The following is a 15,634-nucleotide window of genomic DNA, read 5'->3' as shown; positions in this document are numbered from 1 at the left end:
AAAAAGCCGTGCGTGTTCGAAAATTCCCGTTTTCTTTTTCTCAGATGTCATTGTTTCAGTTACATAATCGTGGAAATACCTACTTTGATATCTAAATTAACTACATCAAAAGCAAACGTTTAGTTTTCAATATTTACCGCTACATGTCTTTTGGAAAACAAAACATCTTCCAAAGAATTGTTATTCCGTACCTGTTATTACTTCTTTTATTTACATTCTATAATGTTTCAGAGTAAATATATTATTTTAATCTATTTTTACATATATTTATATTTATCGCTCATGTGAAAATCTTGATACTGTATAACTCGTAAAAGATACTAGGTCAACGAGTAGTAACAATGCCCCGTTTATCCAATTTAATCAATATTTGAAGGTGAAGGAAAATTAACTATTGATTACATTCTTATTACTAGGTTCTTATCGCATTATGTAGAGAATCAATAATAATTAAAATTTTCTTACAACAATAATTTGTACATTTTTTTTGAACATTCAAAGTTGCTAAGAACTTTTCGAATCCGGAAAATTGAACAGGGTTTTTATTGGTTTCTAATGTTGAAAAATGGTATGGTATGAAGAAATTCTACAAAATTCCATAGCAAGGTGATAAATTCTTAGGAAAAGAAGTAAATAATCCTAAGTTACTGAATACAACTGGCGTGGCTGTGATGAAACTCATTGCAAAACGTAATTTAGTGCTATAAATCGAAACTCTAGAGAATTCAATTTTTTTAAAAGTAGGTTGTTTGTCAATAAATTATGTAATAATAGAAACGAATAAAAATTTTAAAATATATTTCCAATATTCATATTAAAAAAATTGAATCGTTATTCATCGATAAGAGCATTTATTTTGTCTAATCATCCCGTATGTATTTAAAACATAAGAATTTTGGGTTACTTCTATTAAATAATCCAAAAAAACGTTAAGGAAACAAAAATACTTTATATCTTTTTTTTTGTAAAAATATTTGCTTCCTCTCATAATATTTACTATTTCCAAGTTCGTTGTGTGAATCATTCCTGGAACTTTTTATATCATATCCGAGTTACGAGTATGAAAACAGACTATGTTCTAAAACTAAATAAATATCTTACGATATAGCACGGTATAAAAAGCCACATGCATAACAGCTGTCAACTCTTAACTTACCAACAAAACCAGCCCTCTTCCTGATAACCTAAAAGGCTCTTCCGCTTCAACTGATATTTCCACTACGTTTTCCTTTAAAACTAATCTTCGACACCAAAGCGCTGTCTTTTGCAGACTACTCAATTTATTTCGTTAACGGCATCTCTATCACAAAGAGTTGGTAATTGAAACCAGTTGAGCTTTTAAAATTGGATTTGATCGTTTCTGTCTTATTGTGAACGGAACAAAAAACTAATTACTTTAAGTTAACGAACCATGTATTTTAATTAAATTATACAGGGAATGCAAAAACTTTATTGTCATATTGGAGTTCTATGTATTTATTCGCTTTTACAGTTTCTAAATCACACCCAATCTTTTTACATCACTGTCGGTCGTTAAAACGGAATGGAGTATTTATCACTTTATTTTAAGTCATATCAGACATTTTAATAGTTTATTAGTTAGTAAACTAATAGAATTCTCAATTTATTCTTAATATTAAGATAATAAATATCATTACTCGACATATAAATAATGATAATAGACATTTTCGTTAAGCAAAACTTTAAATTTACATAACATAACGAGTCTAATCTTATTTTTCATGGGTTCAAAAAAGAAATGTGTATTCTGCGGGGTCTGACAATGAAACAGTCAAATTTAATGCATCGCCTGTACCTACTTTGTCCAGGTGTTGTAACAGTATAACCGTTCAGTATTCCCTCTCTCTATTCAAGTTACCCAGTTGACAAAATGATAAATAGATTTCAGGCAAGCTTCTAATCGATTATTATAATAACGATAAACAACTTCAACTTTCTGGTATGGTCCAGAACTTTTAAGTTTCTAATTTTAAATTATATTAAATAATAATGAGGCAGTTAACCTAACGTTTTTTAAATTTTTAAATTGAAAGACGCGAATAATTATTTTGGCCATTTTATTTTCTCTGAAACAGCTTAAATGTCTAGCAAATGTAAATAATAAAGAAAAGGCCGCGGTTTCGTCAGGTAAATCTAATGTCAGAAGCGTGTTGCAGAATACTTCCAAGACGGGTGACTATAACGTGAATGCTTGTTTTATTATGTATATAAGCAGGAAGTGTATGAAACAAAGATTTGTGACAATTCATATTTTACGATGAATTATACTCGCATAAAAAGAGTAATTTGGTTGTGATATGAGAAAAAAAATTATACTTCATTATTTATGTTTAAATGAGTTGATATTAGGCGCACAAAGACTAATCATTTGATTCAAACAAACATCGACAGTATTCTTTTTTTTTTCGAAAATTGGGCCACACAGATGTTGTTTCGAGGTGAACTATGCCTAGGCTCTGTAACAAATATTTCTTATGTATGTCACACTTTTGTTCACGTGGCATATTCTTTCTTTCTAAGAAGTCTACTATTAAATCTTATACAGCCGCCATAGTGTAAAACATTTTTTAATGGTTTCACTTTACAATGGAGTCTGTAACATCTCTAAATAAAATAACCCGAGACTGGTTCTTCTTTAATTAACAACCATTCGTTAATGTTGTAAGAATACACGTTAAGGCTAGCTGTGGTTAAAAAAAGATGGAAAAGATATAACTAAAATGCCGAACAGACGCATAGGACAGCAATTATTTCTGTGACAAAGTATATATGGGAATTTAATAACTTTGTGTATATACACATGGATGTATACCGGTTAGCTATCAGAAAAATTACCACCATATTGTTAGTTATTTATTGAGTATACAACTATTTTTTCTTGGGTATGCAGTTAATATACTACCTGCGTAAGAGCTTTTTTATGCACGGAATAGAGAGGAATTTATGTCGAAGATCCATCCAAGTATTTCAATTCTTACATTCATTTACGTTAGGTACCTTATTTCGGTAATCTATATTATTTCGTTATTATCATTCAACAGTACTAATAAAAATTTTTCCAGGCATTTTATTATAATCATTTTAGATCTGCAGATCAATATTTTCCAGTTTTGCCGGTGAACGTTTATTTTTAATTTTAGTTAGTGTCATCTAAATGGCATTTGTTTTAGTTGGAAGAATTGTATATGAATCCACAAATACGATCTAAGACAACGTTTTACCAATCAATTGATGGAGATTAACGTTGAAACCGTGAGAAGTAACAACAAAATTATGAATATTCCTATTTATGTTGATGGTACATAAAAATAATATAATTATTCTAATAAACGAAGCTTCCTTTTTAAAAATATTTTTAGTCAACAGTTTCGGATAATATTAACATAAACAGAACAATTTAACTCTATATAAAGTAACTCTCAAACAAAAAAGTTGTTTACCAAATTCAATCTCTTGGTGTAATGTGTTTTTATCTAATTTTTACGATGACTTATATGAATACAAAAATTTTAATTCATTACTATCATTTGATTCTTCAACTCTTAGTCTGAAGTAAATGAACACATCCTAAGAGGCAAGAATAAATATGCACAAATGCACTCATTTATTGTTATAAATACCTGGTTAAACAATATGTTCATTATATGTCTTTTATAAGAACGAAGCATTTTTATCGTCCTATTCTAAGGAGGTATTCTCTCTACTCAGGTGTTATATAAAATCTTTATCTTGTTTAGGGGGTTAAGAAAGGAAGTCGGAGATAATATTCCACAAGTTGGGGAGCTCTAAAAATACAGGATATCCGGTTAAGTGTTCCAAATCGCAAAAGCGTCTAAAGGCCGTATTGTGTAACAAGTTGTTCGTAAACGCTATACCGCCTTAAGAACTTTTAGAATGCACCTACATTCATTAAAACGCCGCTAAGTAGAACGAGTATACTTTAATTATTTTGGAATCTACTGTTTTCTCAAAAAAAATTTACATGAGCTGTTACTAATTTATGAATGGTTTCACTACTTTTCTATCTCTGGAAAATATTTATTACAATTTTCATACGAATAATTTGAAACTTATTCAAGGTTTTAAAATAAATCAGTAATGCATTTCTTTTAATAATATCGACAATAGTAATCTCATTAATTTTAATATTTAAGTTCCTGAAACTGGAACAATAATAATATCTATGATATTTTAATATGAATTTCGGACAATTAATAACAAAGATGCCGGTTATTATATTTTCAGAATCAAAAACAAAGAAAGTATATTCAACACGTTTTTTATGTATACCCTCTTTCATAAAAGTTATAAATGAAAGATTCCCTCTATATGAACATTAGATAGTATTATTTTCAAGACAAAAATTCAACAATTTATCATTATAAAAAAACATCAATGTTATTTTTGCAGTTTTATACTTATTACTTTAACGAACATCAAATTGCAATGGCATTTTCAGTGTTTTTCAATTGCTTTGTTTAGAATTTATTTCTAAAGCCTGTTTTGAAATATGAATTGAAAATAATTAAAAAAATTATAGAAGAAACTAATTTTGAATCGAAAGAGACATTTAGAAGCATAAACATATCAAAAGGTCTTAAGAAATAAGAAATTAAAGAGATAATTAAAATCTTTAAACTTGGTTCAAAATAATTCAAACACAACTTATATAATTTACACAAACATATTTCATATCAATAAACATATTAAAAAACGTCAATATATTAGGGTAATGAACTGAATCGCACAATATATGAATATACACAAAGGAAAGACATTATCCTATCTAGTAGGGAAAAATCAGTTTTCAATACTTAATTAGTTGTTATCGGAGCGTTCATAAAATTCATTATAATCTATCTTGATTCTCAACATTTCCGTGTGTTTGTTTTACACCGTGAACTACCAGGATCGGTATAAGTCAATACTGTAGAAATGTTATGAATGACTATTTTGATGAATATAATATTAATATAATTAAACTCCTAAATTCTTTAGTTCAATCCCTCACAAATTTATTTACTATAATTTCCAAAAAACATCATTACAGAAAGGTAGAGAGGAATAAAATCTAAATAGGTATGCAAAGGGACCACAGAGTGACCCAACGAATATTTAAACCATTTTCATAGTTTGGCATTGATTTTATTGTAAAAAAAATTTTTTTTATCAAGTGCAGGTAGTACCGGGTTTGTGTCAATTTATGGGTTTACCCTATTGTTATCCATTCAAACTGCAAATATGGTGCCAAAGGCGTGCCGGTAAGATACTAGTAAAAAAGAAAGAATTTTATTTTAACAGAATATAAATTAGGCATTATGTACATAGTATTAGGTACACTTATTTTTTATTGAACATTATACAAAAAATATACAGAATTAAATTATCAAAATTCATAATATTCTTCGTTATCTGAGAAACTGTCATCATGTCATCAAAATAGTCTTCAAAAACATCCGAATCCATGTCCTCGTGGTAATCTCCCGTATGGCACGACTGAAAGGTTGGCAAACCTTTTAAAAATTACTCTTCGCTTCCTATATGGACGTCTTTTCCCTTTACCTGAAGGCACCTTAATACCCGTTGACAGGCCTTCCATGAAAGCTTGGCAAGCACTGGTTATATTTTTGTCTTGCCACATTTTTGGTACTGTATAACCTTCATTAATTCACGTCTCATCAAGATAAAAGATTTTCTTCTGGTCGGTTCTGTACTGCTTTATATTTCTTAAGCATTTTCATCGCCAGCGAACAATTTCATCGCCAGCGAAAAATTTCATCGCTTTCCAGTAAAAGTGCTCCATAAAATTTTTTTAGTTATCAACGGAATACTGTCATCCTGGTCAAGCTCCATTAAAATCTTATCTAGGATGGGTATTTCTTTTTTTAAATAAAAAGAGTGAACTTTTCTTCGAATTATATTTTTGGTGTCTTCATCAAGGACTTTTACTGGTCTGCCTGAACTTTTCTTGGGAGGTGAACACTATTTACGGCTTAACAGCAAATACTGATGCGTTATACTGAACAAATATACTTATAGAGGTCTAAAAATTTTGGGTGCCCTTACGGCAATGGTGCCTCAGCCGAATCTGAAATAGGGTTGGAATTAGGCAGAGGCACTGATAGAAGGTTAAACGGTACCTGTTAAACGCAAAACATAACTGTATAATTTACTACCTAAGTAATCCCTACACAATATTTCAAGACCTACACCTATGGCCGACACCGAAATTGAGCCGAACTGGACGGAATTCCCCATTTTATTGCTCTTTACTTTTCCGAAATAGACTATAACATACTCTTGGATGTCAATTATTAACCACTGTTCTAGTCCTGCCCATTGTTTTGTGTTGTAGATGATTGTATAAATATAATTCTCATGATAATTAAATTATAATTTATCACAGTTTAAACTTGAATCCATCTTAATTCAGAAAGTGTGCTGTTTTATCATATGAAAACCAATTAATACATTTTCAAGCCTGCTAGTACATAGTAATACAGTCTAACGACACTTGAAATAAGTCCGTAATTCAATCAAATTTTATTATACGGGTGTAGTCAAAGGGTTACTCCGGTAGTTTAAATATGCTATAATTAATTTGGTGTACGTTCTCATGAGGTATAAATGGTTTCCCATCGTTTTTATTTAATGCTGTGAACACAACTGTGATATTTCAATTTTAAATATTGGAAATCGTCCTTTGTAAAAATGAAACAAATAGAAAACAATGCATCTAATAAAAGCTGGTGAAAATGAATAATAATATTTTCCGAAAATGAATTTTTTGTTTTTATTCATGTATTTTTGCTCAAAGAAACAACACTGCTTAAAAATAATATATAATTTCGTTATTTAATAAGTATAATAAAATTTATTATTGAAAATGATTGATATTAAATGTTTCGTACTTTTTGTCATCACCAGCATAAAATCAGAAGGCAAATGAAAAATAAAGGTGTTCTTGTATAGTGGTGATACAGCTTCACCGGATACAGCTGCCTTGTTGCCGGATGCTTAAAGAATACACCTGCATTATGTTTCTCAGACGTCGTATCTCGACCCGTTCAAATTTACTTTCCAATTTTGTCTGCTCCAGCCTACCTGTACCTTTTCGTACATAGATATTAAAAAACTATGGGAAATTAAAAAGACCAATTTCATCTCGGTTCAGTTTCATATTAGGAGCTATTAACAAAATTTAAAGTTAAAAAAACAGAATCCGGTGAATCTTCGTACGCGGTCAGTTGTTAGACGCTCTTTGTTTTTTTTTATTCTATTTGGCCTTTTCAAAGCCGCTTTGATTCTATTTTTAGAAACTCCAGCAATAATGGCTGCAACGATATATAAAAGTGTTTATTCTAAATTTTTACTTTTATTTGATACGTCTGTGCGATTATAATACAAATGCACGTATACGAGGGTCGGCTAAAATGTCGAATATTTTCATTTTATATAAATAGATCAGTATTTAAATCGGAGTTAAACAAGAGTTGAGGAAATGATATAAATAGGCTTGTTTATTCACACTGCAATAATATTTAATTCCTATTATTCAGTATTTGCAAACTGTTTTTATTCTTTGATATATAAAATACCTTTAATCGCTCTTTCGCTACTATATTCTACAGATTAGGGTTAAAAACATACTTTTTTATTTCAGTGCTAGTCAGTAGACTAACAAGACAACGATACTTAGACGTAAGCGACCAATGGACGGAAGATATGCATCAGTCAAAATATTCAACACTTAAATTTGAGTATAGGGTAACTTGCGATTCCCACTACTACGGAAAAGGTTGTGAAAATCTCTGCAGACCTAGAGACGATAGTTTCGGTCACTACAGCTGTTCTCCTTCAGGAGAAAGAGTGTGTCTAGCTGGATGGGCAGGAGATTATTGTACTAAACGTGAGTAGTCATTTTATTCTAGTTAATTTGTGGATAGTAACGAAATGACCAAATACTGTAATATAGTTAAATATATTAATAGTATGCGACAATAGTGTGCTCAAATATTTTTTTAGCTGCACTTGTTTAGGATCCAGTCTTTAAATACAATCGAGAACCGCAGAAAGTAACAAAAACGAATATATGTAAAGAAAATTTTTAAAATTCTGCTACATACAAAATTAACTACATCATCACGAATAATAAAAATTGGATCAAATTTCTGGTTAAATCCTCATTCATCTTTACTTATTCTATTAAATAATTAATAAATATATAGGAATACAAATTTAATTTTCTTTATCTAGTACGGTTTGTAGAGCTTGTTTGCATTCTATGAAGTATTATAATTGAATCGGCGATGCTAACGTTAACTGTATGATCAATTCTATCGATTCGAGTAAGATTCTTATTTAATAAAAATTATATAACCTACAAGCGTTACTAAACAAGAATGCAACAAACCTTAAATTAATTACAAAATATGAGTAACCTTTACAAATAAAAACAACATTCTGCTTTAGTTTATTGTTCCATTCTTTTGCTTGTTACAAGATTCCCATGGTTTTGTATACTTGATGTCTATCTAGACAATACCTGATTGACTCATTCATAAATATAACAGTTCTTGCAATAAAAGGCTGTACGCTATACTTTTCACTATAATGATGTAGATAAAAAATATAATAAGATTTTTATTATAATTCATAATAGATGAGAAGGTGTGATAGATAATTCGTTTGAAATGGGACCTCCAAAAATTAAAATACAAATAGAAATGTGTATGATAATAACTAATACAAATTTGAGAAAATACTAAAATTTTATGTCTAATTTTGAATAATAAGGCGCTATGTTTAAAAAAATATACTGTTTACTGAAGAAACCTTCATCATTTTGATATTACATAGCGTATTATAGCGACATACAAACAAAAACAATCTCCATAATTCAAAGTAAATAACCGTCATAACACAGTTGAATGAACATGGGCCTTACAGGGCGATTCTCCGTTCTTTTTAATGATAGCAATACTACATAATAACAATGATTTTCATTATTTGTAATATATAATGTACTCCTCGCATATTTTATTCAGTACACTACTTTTTAAAGGTTTCAAAAAGATAATTTAGTGATACAAAAATAAAAACTTATCATTTTGATTAAAAATAACATTCATACGATAAAACGTACGAGTGAATTCTCTTAATAATCGATCATCACTTATCATAATAGTTAACTAGCATTCTGAACGTTCTATACCCAAACGCGATTTAAGACAACTATATAAAAGAAGTTAAAACGTCGACAAAAAAATGTGTAGGATCCCAAGAAATATTTTTCGAAAATATTTAGGTTAATATCATCATCTAAATTTTGAACAGGATTGTGATTATATAAATATATGTTTTTTTTAATAGTAGGTAGGTACATAGTTTCTTACGTTCAGGTTTTAAAATTGAGAAATGTTAGCTTATATCATATACTCCTTGTCGTGTACAAAATAACTGCGTGAAATATCGGGACTTTCAATGACGTCGGTAAAAAGAGTAATTACACCATGCTTAAACTTATTTCTTAAAAGTCAATTAAAATTTTCATTTGTCTACATTTCTAATAATCTGAAGAAGTAACGAGTATGAATATATTTCCAAGACTTTCTCAAATATTTCACAGCTTTCAACTTTTTGTTTTCTTAAGTGGGACAACGGCTTCAAGACATATTTATTAGAAGTTGTGGTCATATACACTTCTTCTGGTACTTATTGTTGGCAAGTGGATCTTTCTATAAAATCATTCGAATTCATTGGAGGTTTGGAACAAAAAAACAAATTCTTCGTAAAAATAAAAGATTCTTATCAAAAGCATCAAAATGAATATATATATATATATATATATATATATATATATATATATACGGATGTATTCCTCACGAATAACCAGTCAAAATAAATAAATTCTATTATTTTTTTATCTTTGTGTATTTTTGACATTCAGGTACCTACACGTTGTCGATAAATTAGAATTTTGAGAAATAATATACTTTATATCCACTATTCGAAACAAACTATTACGAAATTTGTGGTTCAGTAGTTCACCCCGTAAAAGGATAAATAAAGTTAGGCAAAAAACGCCGAATTTTGTCCACAAAAGAAGCAAAAGCAATGACCGCGAGAAAACAAGATGAGCGCCGCTCAGCTGCTGTCGAGAGCTTCCCACGATCACGGCATACCTGTCTGTATACAGGGTCCATTTCGTTATTATCTACTCAATAAGAAATAATTATCAGGACTTTTATTTTGCAATGTATACCATAATACACGAAACTTGATGCATTTTAATTGTGTTTTTTTTTATTCCAGCGCAATGTTTACCTGGATGTGACGAACAACATGGACACTGCAACCAACCTAACGAATGCAAGTAAGTTATTAGGTCACATAACATTTTCACAACAACATTTTCATAATAAATTTTTGTTTTGGAATCTCCGAACAACTAATTCTTATCAAATTTGAATTTTACCTTGAAAATTCGTGTCACTATCTACTATTTTCTCAACTTGGTTTTATCAATCAAGTAGTAGGTAGTATGAATGGACTGATAATGTTCATTAAAAATACGATTACTATTAATAATACTCTCGTTTGTATATATACATATTTTCAATATGTCACATGGTAACATACAAATCTTTAAAAATTTGTCCATTAGCTACACTCTATTCTTAAATAAATTGTTGCCTTAAATAAAATATTTATTTTGAAGCAGGTAAAACTAGGAAGGATATTTTTAATCAAGAAAAGTATTTATGTTCTACCTAAAATTTCCAAACATGAAATTTAATTAAATTTGTACCCCAAAAGGCCGGTTCTTTTACTCACCGATTAAAGGAAAGTTATAATTTAAAATGAAGAATGGTTTTGTGATCTACTATTAAAATCTCCGTTGCCCGGTACGAATGAATCTCTTCTCTTCGAAGTAATACGTGATTGCTTAATCCCCACCCATTCAATCTGTATTCATTAAATGGCAGACCCTATAATTTTCCAGAAGTTTATTCGAATCAGGTGGTAATTAGAGTCCCAACGCAAGGCTCGTCATTAGAAAGATATAAGTAGTTTTGATTTCGGTTACTAGCGGAAGAGGCTATGTATGCAGTCCGACTATGCAGATTGGGCCGCCGACCCGTATATAACCTTTCCTTGACCTGCATACTTGCCAACGGGCAGCGTGGGAAAGAGCTCTGTAGGCGTGTTGCATCCCCCCTAGATGTCCCCGCGCGGCCCGGTCTACGATCCAAGCTGCAACTCAATGAGCTCTTCGATACGATCCGAATACACTCTCTTTCAAACACATGCTTAGAATAAGAAATGCACATCACATTCAACATACCAACCGATTTGTTGTTACTGTCGCTGTTGCTGTGCCGCCGCCGGTACTGTCGATGTAGATACCCAAAGTCGATACGGTTGTACCGTACTTAACTAGTTCGATCGTAAAAATATTGCCATTAATTTAAATTATTCGCTTCCACTTCATAAAATAATAATTTTGAATAGCGCCAATATTACGTGAGAGTATGTGATAAAATATTCAATAATTCCCGTGGGACAGATAATTATTGTCTCATTTCTATTCATTAATTCATTACGATTCTTTCAACGTCCGTTCTTTCTCATTGAACATAAATCGAGAGTTCATTGATTACGTTATATATATATATATATATATATATATATATATATATATATATATATATAATCCTTACACATCTTCTGTCATCGACCGTTTTTGAAAAACTTGTCACAAGTAGACGGAAATTTTAAGTTATTTTTAATTTCAGGTGCCAATCGGGATGGGAAGGCCCTCTATGTAACCAGTGTCAACGATATCCCGGATGTATGCATGGTACTTGCGTCAAACCTTGGGATTGTCTTTGTGACGAGGGATGGGGAGGACTATTCTGCAATCAAGATTTAAATTTTTGTACTAACCACAGACCGTGCCGTAATGGCGGAACGTGTTTTAATACAGGACAAGGTAGTTACACATGTAGTTGTCCTGCTGGATTCAACGGCACAGATTGTGAAATTCCAGCAGATGATTGCTTGAAAAGTCCTTGTATTAATGGAGGTACATGTGTCCCTAAAGGTGGCTATAATATTTGCTCCTGTTTACCCGGATTCAGTGGCCTTCAATGTGAAACAGTTATAGACTATTGCAACAAACAACCATGTCAAAATGGTGGGACATGTACAAATACTGAAAATGGATACCAATGCTCCTGTGGTCATGGATTTAGCGGATCTAATTGTGATTACCAAATTAACAGATGTTTACCAAATCCTTGTAAAAATGACGGTGCATGCGTGGAAACTGAAAATGGATTCCAATGTATCTGCCCTTCTGGATTTTCTGGGGAGCTATGCAACATAAATATTGACGACTGTAAAGGAAATCCATGCCAAAACGGTGGAACTTGTATAGATAAAGTAAATGAGTTCCGCTGCCATTGTGTGCCTGGTTACGTCGGACCTTTGTGCCAAAATCGTGTAGACTATTGTATAACAAAACCTTGTGCCAACGGTGGAACGTGTTTACAACTAATTAATGACTATAAATGTAAATGTGCACCGGGATTTTCAGGAAAAGACTGTAGTGATGAAATCGACGAGTGTATCAGCAACCCCTGCCTTAATGGAGGCACATGTGTGAAGCGCGTCCACGGTTACGAATGTTCATGTCCAGTCGGTTTTCTTGGTCGCGAATGTGACGAAGTGTCCTCCAGCGCTGCTCCGAGTGCCAGAGTTTCTTCTGAATCGAATCTAACGACTGAACATGTAGTGGTTATTGCTACGATTTCAACTTCTGTACCCTTAGTTGTTTTAATAGCAGTTGGAGTTATAATTTGCTTGAAACAACGGAGAAAACGTGAAAAAGCTCGCGCTGACGAAGAAGCACGATTACAAAATGAACAGAACACTGCAAATAGTAGTTTTGCTAAACGTGGCGCTGCTATGTCCGCCGATGCTCATATGATAAAAAATTCATGGGGCAAGTGCACAAACAATGTTATTAGTTCGAACTTTTCTTCTCCGGATGACTGTAGTGTTTCAAATATCAGCATAAATGACTGTGATGGTTTCCCTAAGCCTCAACATCAAGTCATCGATGGACGACCTGTGTATACCTTGCAGAGGACGCGTTCGCAGAAACAGCTAAATACTGAGACAAGTGCTCGTGCGTCTGCTTTATTAGCTGCGAAGCTTCATGAACCAGACTACGAGCATATTAAACGTTTGTCTGTGATGTCAAACGCATCGGCTGTGTGTGGCTCCAGGTAAATATCCATATTTTTATATTTCATCTTCTTTATATTTCAACTATTCTTCGAAATCAATTATTTATATTGAGTGACTGATGATGATGATGATGATATTGAGTCAAATTTATTGTTACAGTGATCCCTCGATGTTGAAGAGGCCGATAGAGAAGGAGTCAAATGGCGTTTATGTGATAGAAGAACACTTCCATACACCAGATGCGATTTCATCTGGACTTTTCGCAACGGAGGTGTAAATAAAACTAAATGAATGACTGAGTGTGTATGTGTTGTCCTTGCTTCCGCCATTCTGGGACCGATGTACAGTTATTTATTATTCTCCCGATTTCTGGCGGAGGCATCGACAATATTAACTTATGTTTGTATGAGTATTAAATTCGAGCTAGTGCCTCGTGTCCAAGAAGTTTTGCTACTCTCACGACTCCTCTCTGGGGAACGCAAACTATTGATCAGGTCGGTGTCACCAGTGGTAAAATAGCTTTGTTTATATTGTATATATTTTGAGGAATCTTTTGTTCTGTTTATTTTCCGTATTTATAGAATTTACCAATGGTGAATGTTCCTGATAAGAAACCAAAGATTTTGATATTGTTCAGAGACTGACTCTCGAGCATAGCAAGACCATTTTTTGTCAAGTAGTATGTAACTAACTTAATATTTTTAATTGTTATAGTATTTTGTGATGAATATTAAGCAAACTAAGTCACCATTGTACTTAAGTAGGCTTTTATTGATATTTATAAACCTTCTCATTCTTGCTGTCGGTATTAATAATTTAACTACAATCATTTATGATGGGCCAGTGATATATTTCTTGTAATTAAAACCGATAGCAACTTTGATCCATATTTTTTTGTTTCATTAATGTTCCTGTGTTTCAAAAGCTAAGTCATTCATTTTCAACGTTATTGATGGACAAAACTCGTGATTTTCTTTCAATAGCATTGACTGAAAATTGTTGTAGACTACTTAAACTCTTGGGCAAGTTAAAGACTTAATATTGATAAAGACGTTTTGTAATATATCATTGTATATTTATAGTTTGTACTAGGAAAAAAATTGTTCATGTTTCATAATAAATACTTCTTTAGAGAAGCGGCTGTATTGTTCCTCATGTGAATCATGTTATTTAAAAGTTATCTCAATAAAATTTTTTGTTCTATACTTTTGCTCTTCTTTTTTATACCCACATCCCTATAAGAATTAATTCTACTCCTACCTTCCGGCAAAATGAAAAATATCAATATCATTTGGATTCGTCGATCTTCTTATTTCAGAACTTATTTCAAGCTGAAAATTTTTTCAACACTGTGTAATAACATAACATATTATAAATAAGATTATATTCTTTACCCATACTAGCTGAATAATTTTCATTAATTATAGGACAAATTACAACTAAAGAAAATTCAAACAAATTCAAATTCAACCAATATATTGGAAATGAACCTATTAAAATTTGATTCTTATTTGACAACTGATACACTATCAAAATTATATGTGTATTTTAACAATAAGTGAGAAAATAAAATAAATCATCCACATAAAAGTAAAAACATTCATAAAATTTCAATGAATATTAATTGAGTTTTTAATTCTCCATATTTACGAATATTACATTACATCAACTGCAGTTAAATTCCAAGCTATTTTAAATTGTGAGAAATATGATTTAGTTTGGATATTAAACCGTAAATATCAAGGACATGTGAGTATTGATTATGTAAGAATTCTTCCAGGTCAAAATGCAGGTAAAAAACGACTTGTTATTCTTTCCCTACCGACCCAAGTTGACATATGTTGTTATCCATTCTAAAGATTCCAGGTGTAAAGTAAAGGGCATTTATTTTTGGCAGAGAGGTAATACTTTTTATAAAGAATTTTCTTTGACAATAGTTGAAGGCACTAGTAGGTATTACTAAGGAACAAAAGTATTATTGAAATAAAAACTTTGTCTATGGAGATTCTAAAAATAGAAACAAAGAAACAAAGTTAATAAGATTATTCAGATAATCCATTTAACATTTATATAATATATACATTACAAAATAATATCGAGCACTTAACAACATAATTCAGTTCCTTATAGATAGATAATTTTTCCGAAAGCATTTCCAAACTGACGTTTCACTTCAACAAAAACATACTATAAAATGTTCAGAAATTCAAAAGCGTAAGAAACAATGAAATTATTTATTTAAGAATACTGTTGAAGATATTAACGTTCTTTAAAAAATAAATGAACAAAATTGTCTGATAAACATATTTAGACATATATAGATAGATTGGGCGTTGAATATTTGGCGGTATCATAA

The 15,634-nt window shown here is 31.2% G+C and overlaps 1 protein-coding gene across 4 annotated transcripts in view; it reads left to right on the top strand.

Moving 5' to 3' along the window:
- Nucleotides 1–14,414, top strand: part of LOC130896393 (neurogenic locus protein delta) — a 177,363-nt gene extending 162,949 nt beyond the window's left edge. For all 4 annotated transcript variants that reach the window (XM_057804462.1, XM_057804446.1, XM_057804454.1 and 1 more), the window contains 4 exons: nt 7,685–7,930; nt 10,336–10,396; nt 11,820–13,316; nt 13,438–14,414. In XM_057804462.1, coding sequence (XP_057660445.1) covers nt 7,685–7,930; nt 10,336–10,396; nt 11,820–13,316; nt 13,438–13,555 — 1,922 coding nt within the window. In that variant the 3' untranslated portion in view covers nt 13,556–14,414. The remainder of the gene's footprint in view (nt 1–7,684; nt 7,931–10,335; nt 10,397–11,819; nt 13,317–13,437) is intronic.
- Nucleotides 14,415–15,634: the final 1,220 nt, after the last annotated feature.

The sequence above is a fragment of the Diorhabda carinulata genome, chromosome 1 (assembly GCF_026250575.1).
Source record: "Diorhabda carinulata isolate Delta chromosome 1, icDioCari1.1, whole genome shotgun sequence".
Classification (NCBI taxonomy): Eukaryota; Metazoa; Arthropoda; class Insecta; order Coleoptera; family Chrysomelidae; genus Diorhabda; species Diorhabda carinulata.
The sequence above is the reverse complement of the archived record's forward strand: the minus strand, read 5'-3'. Positions and strand labels throughout refer to the sequence as shown.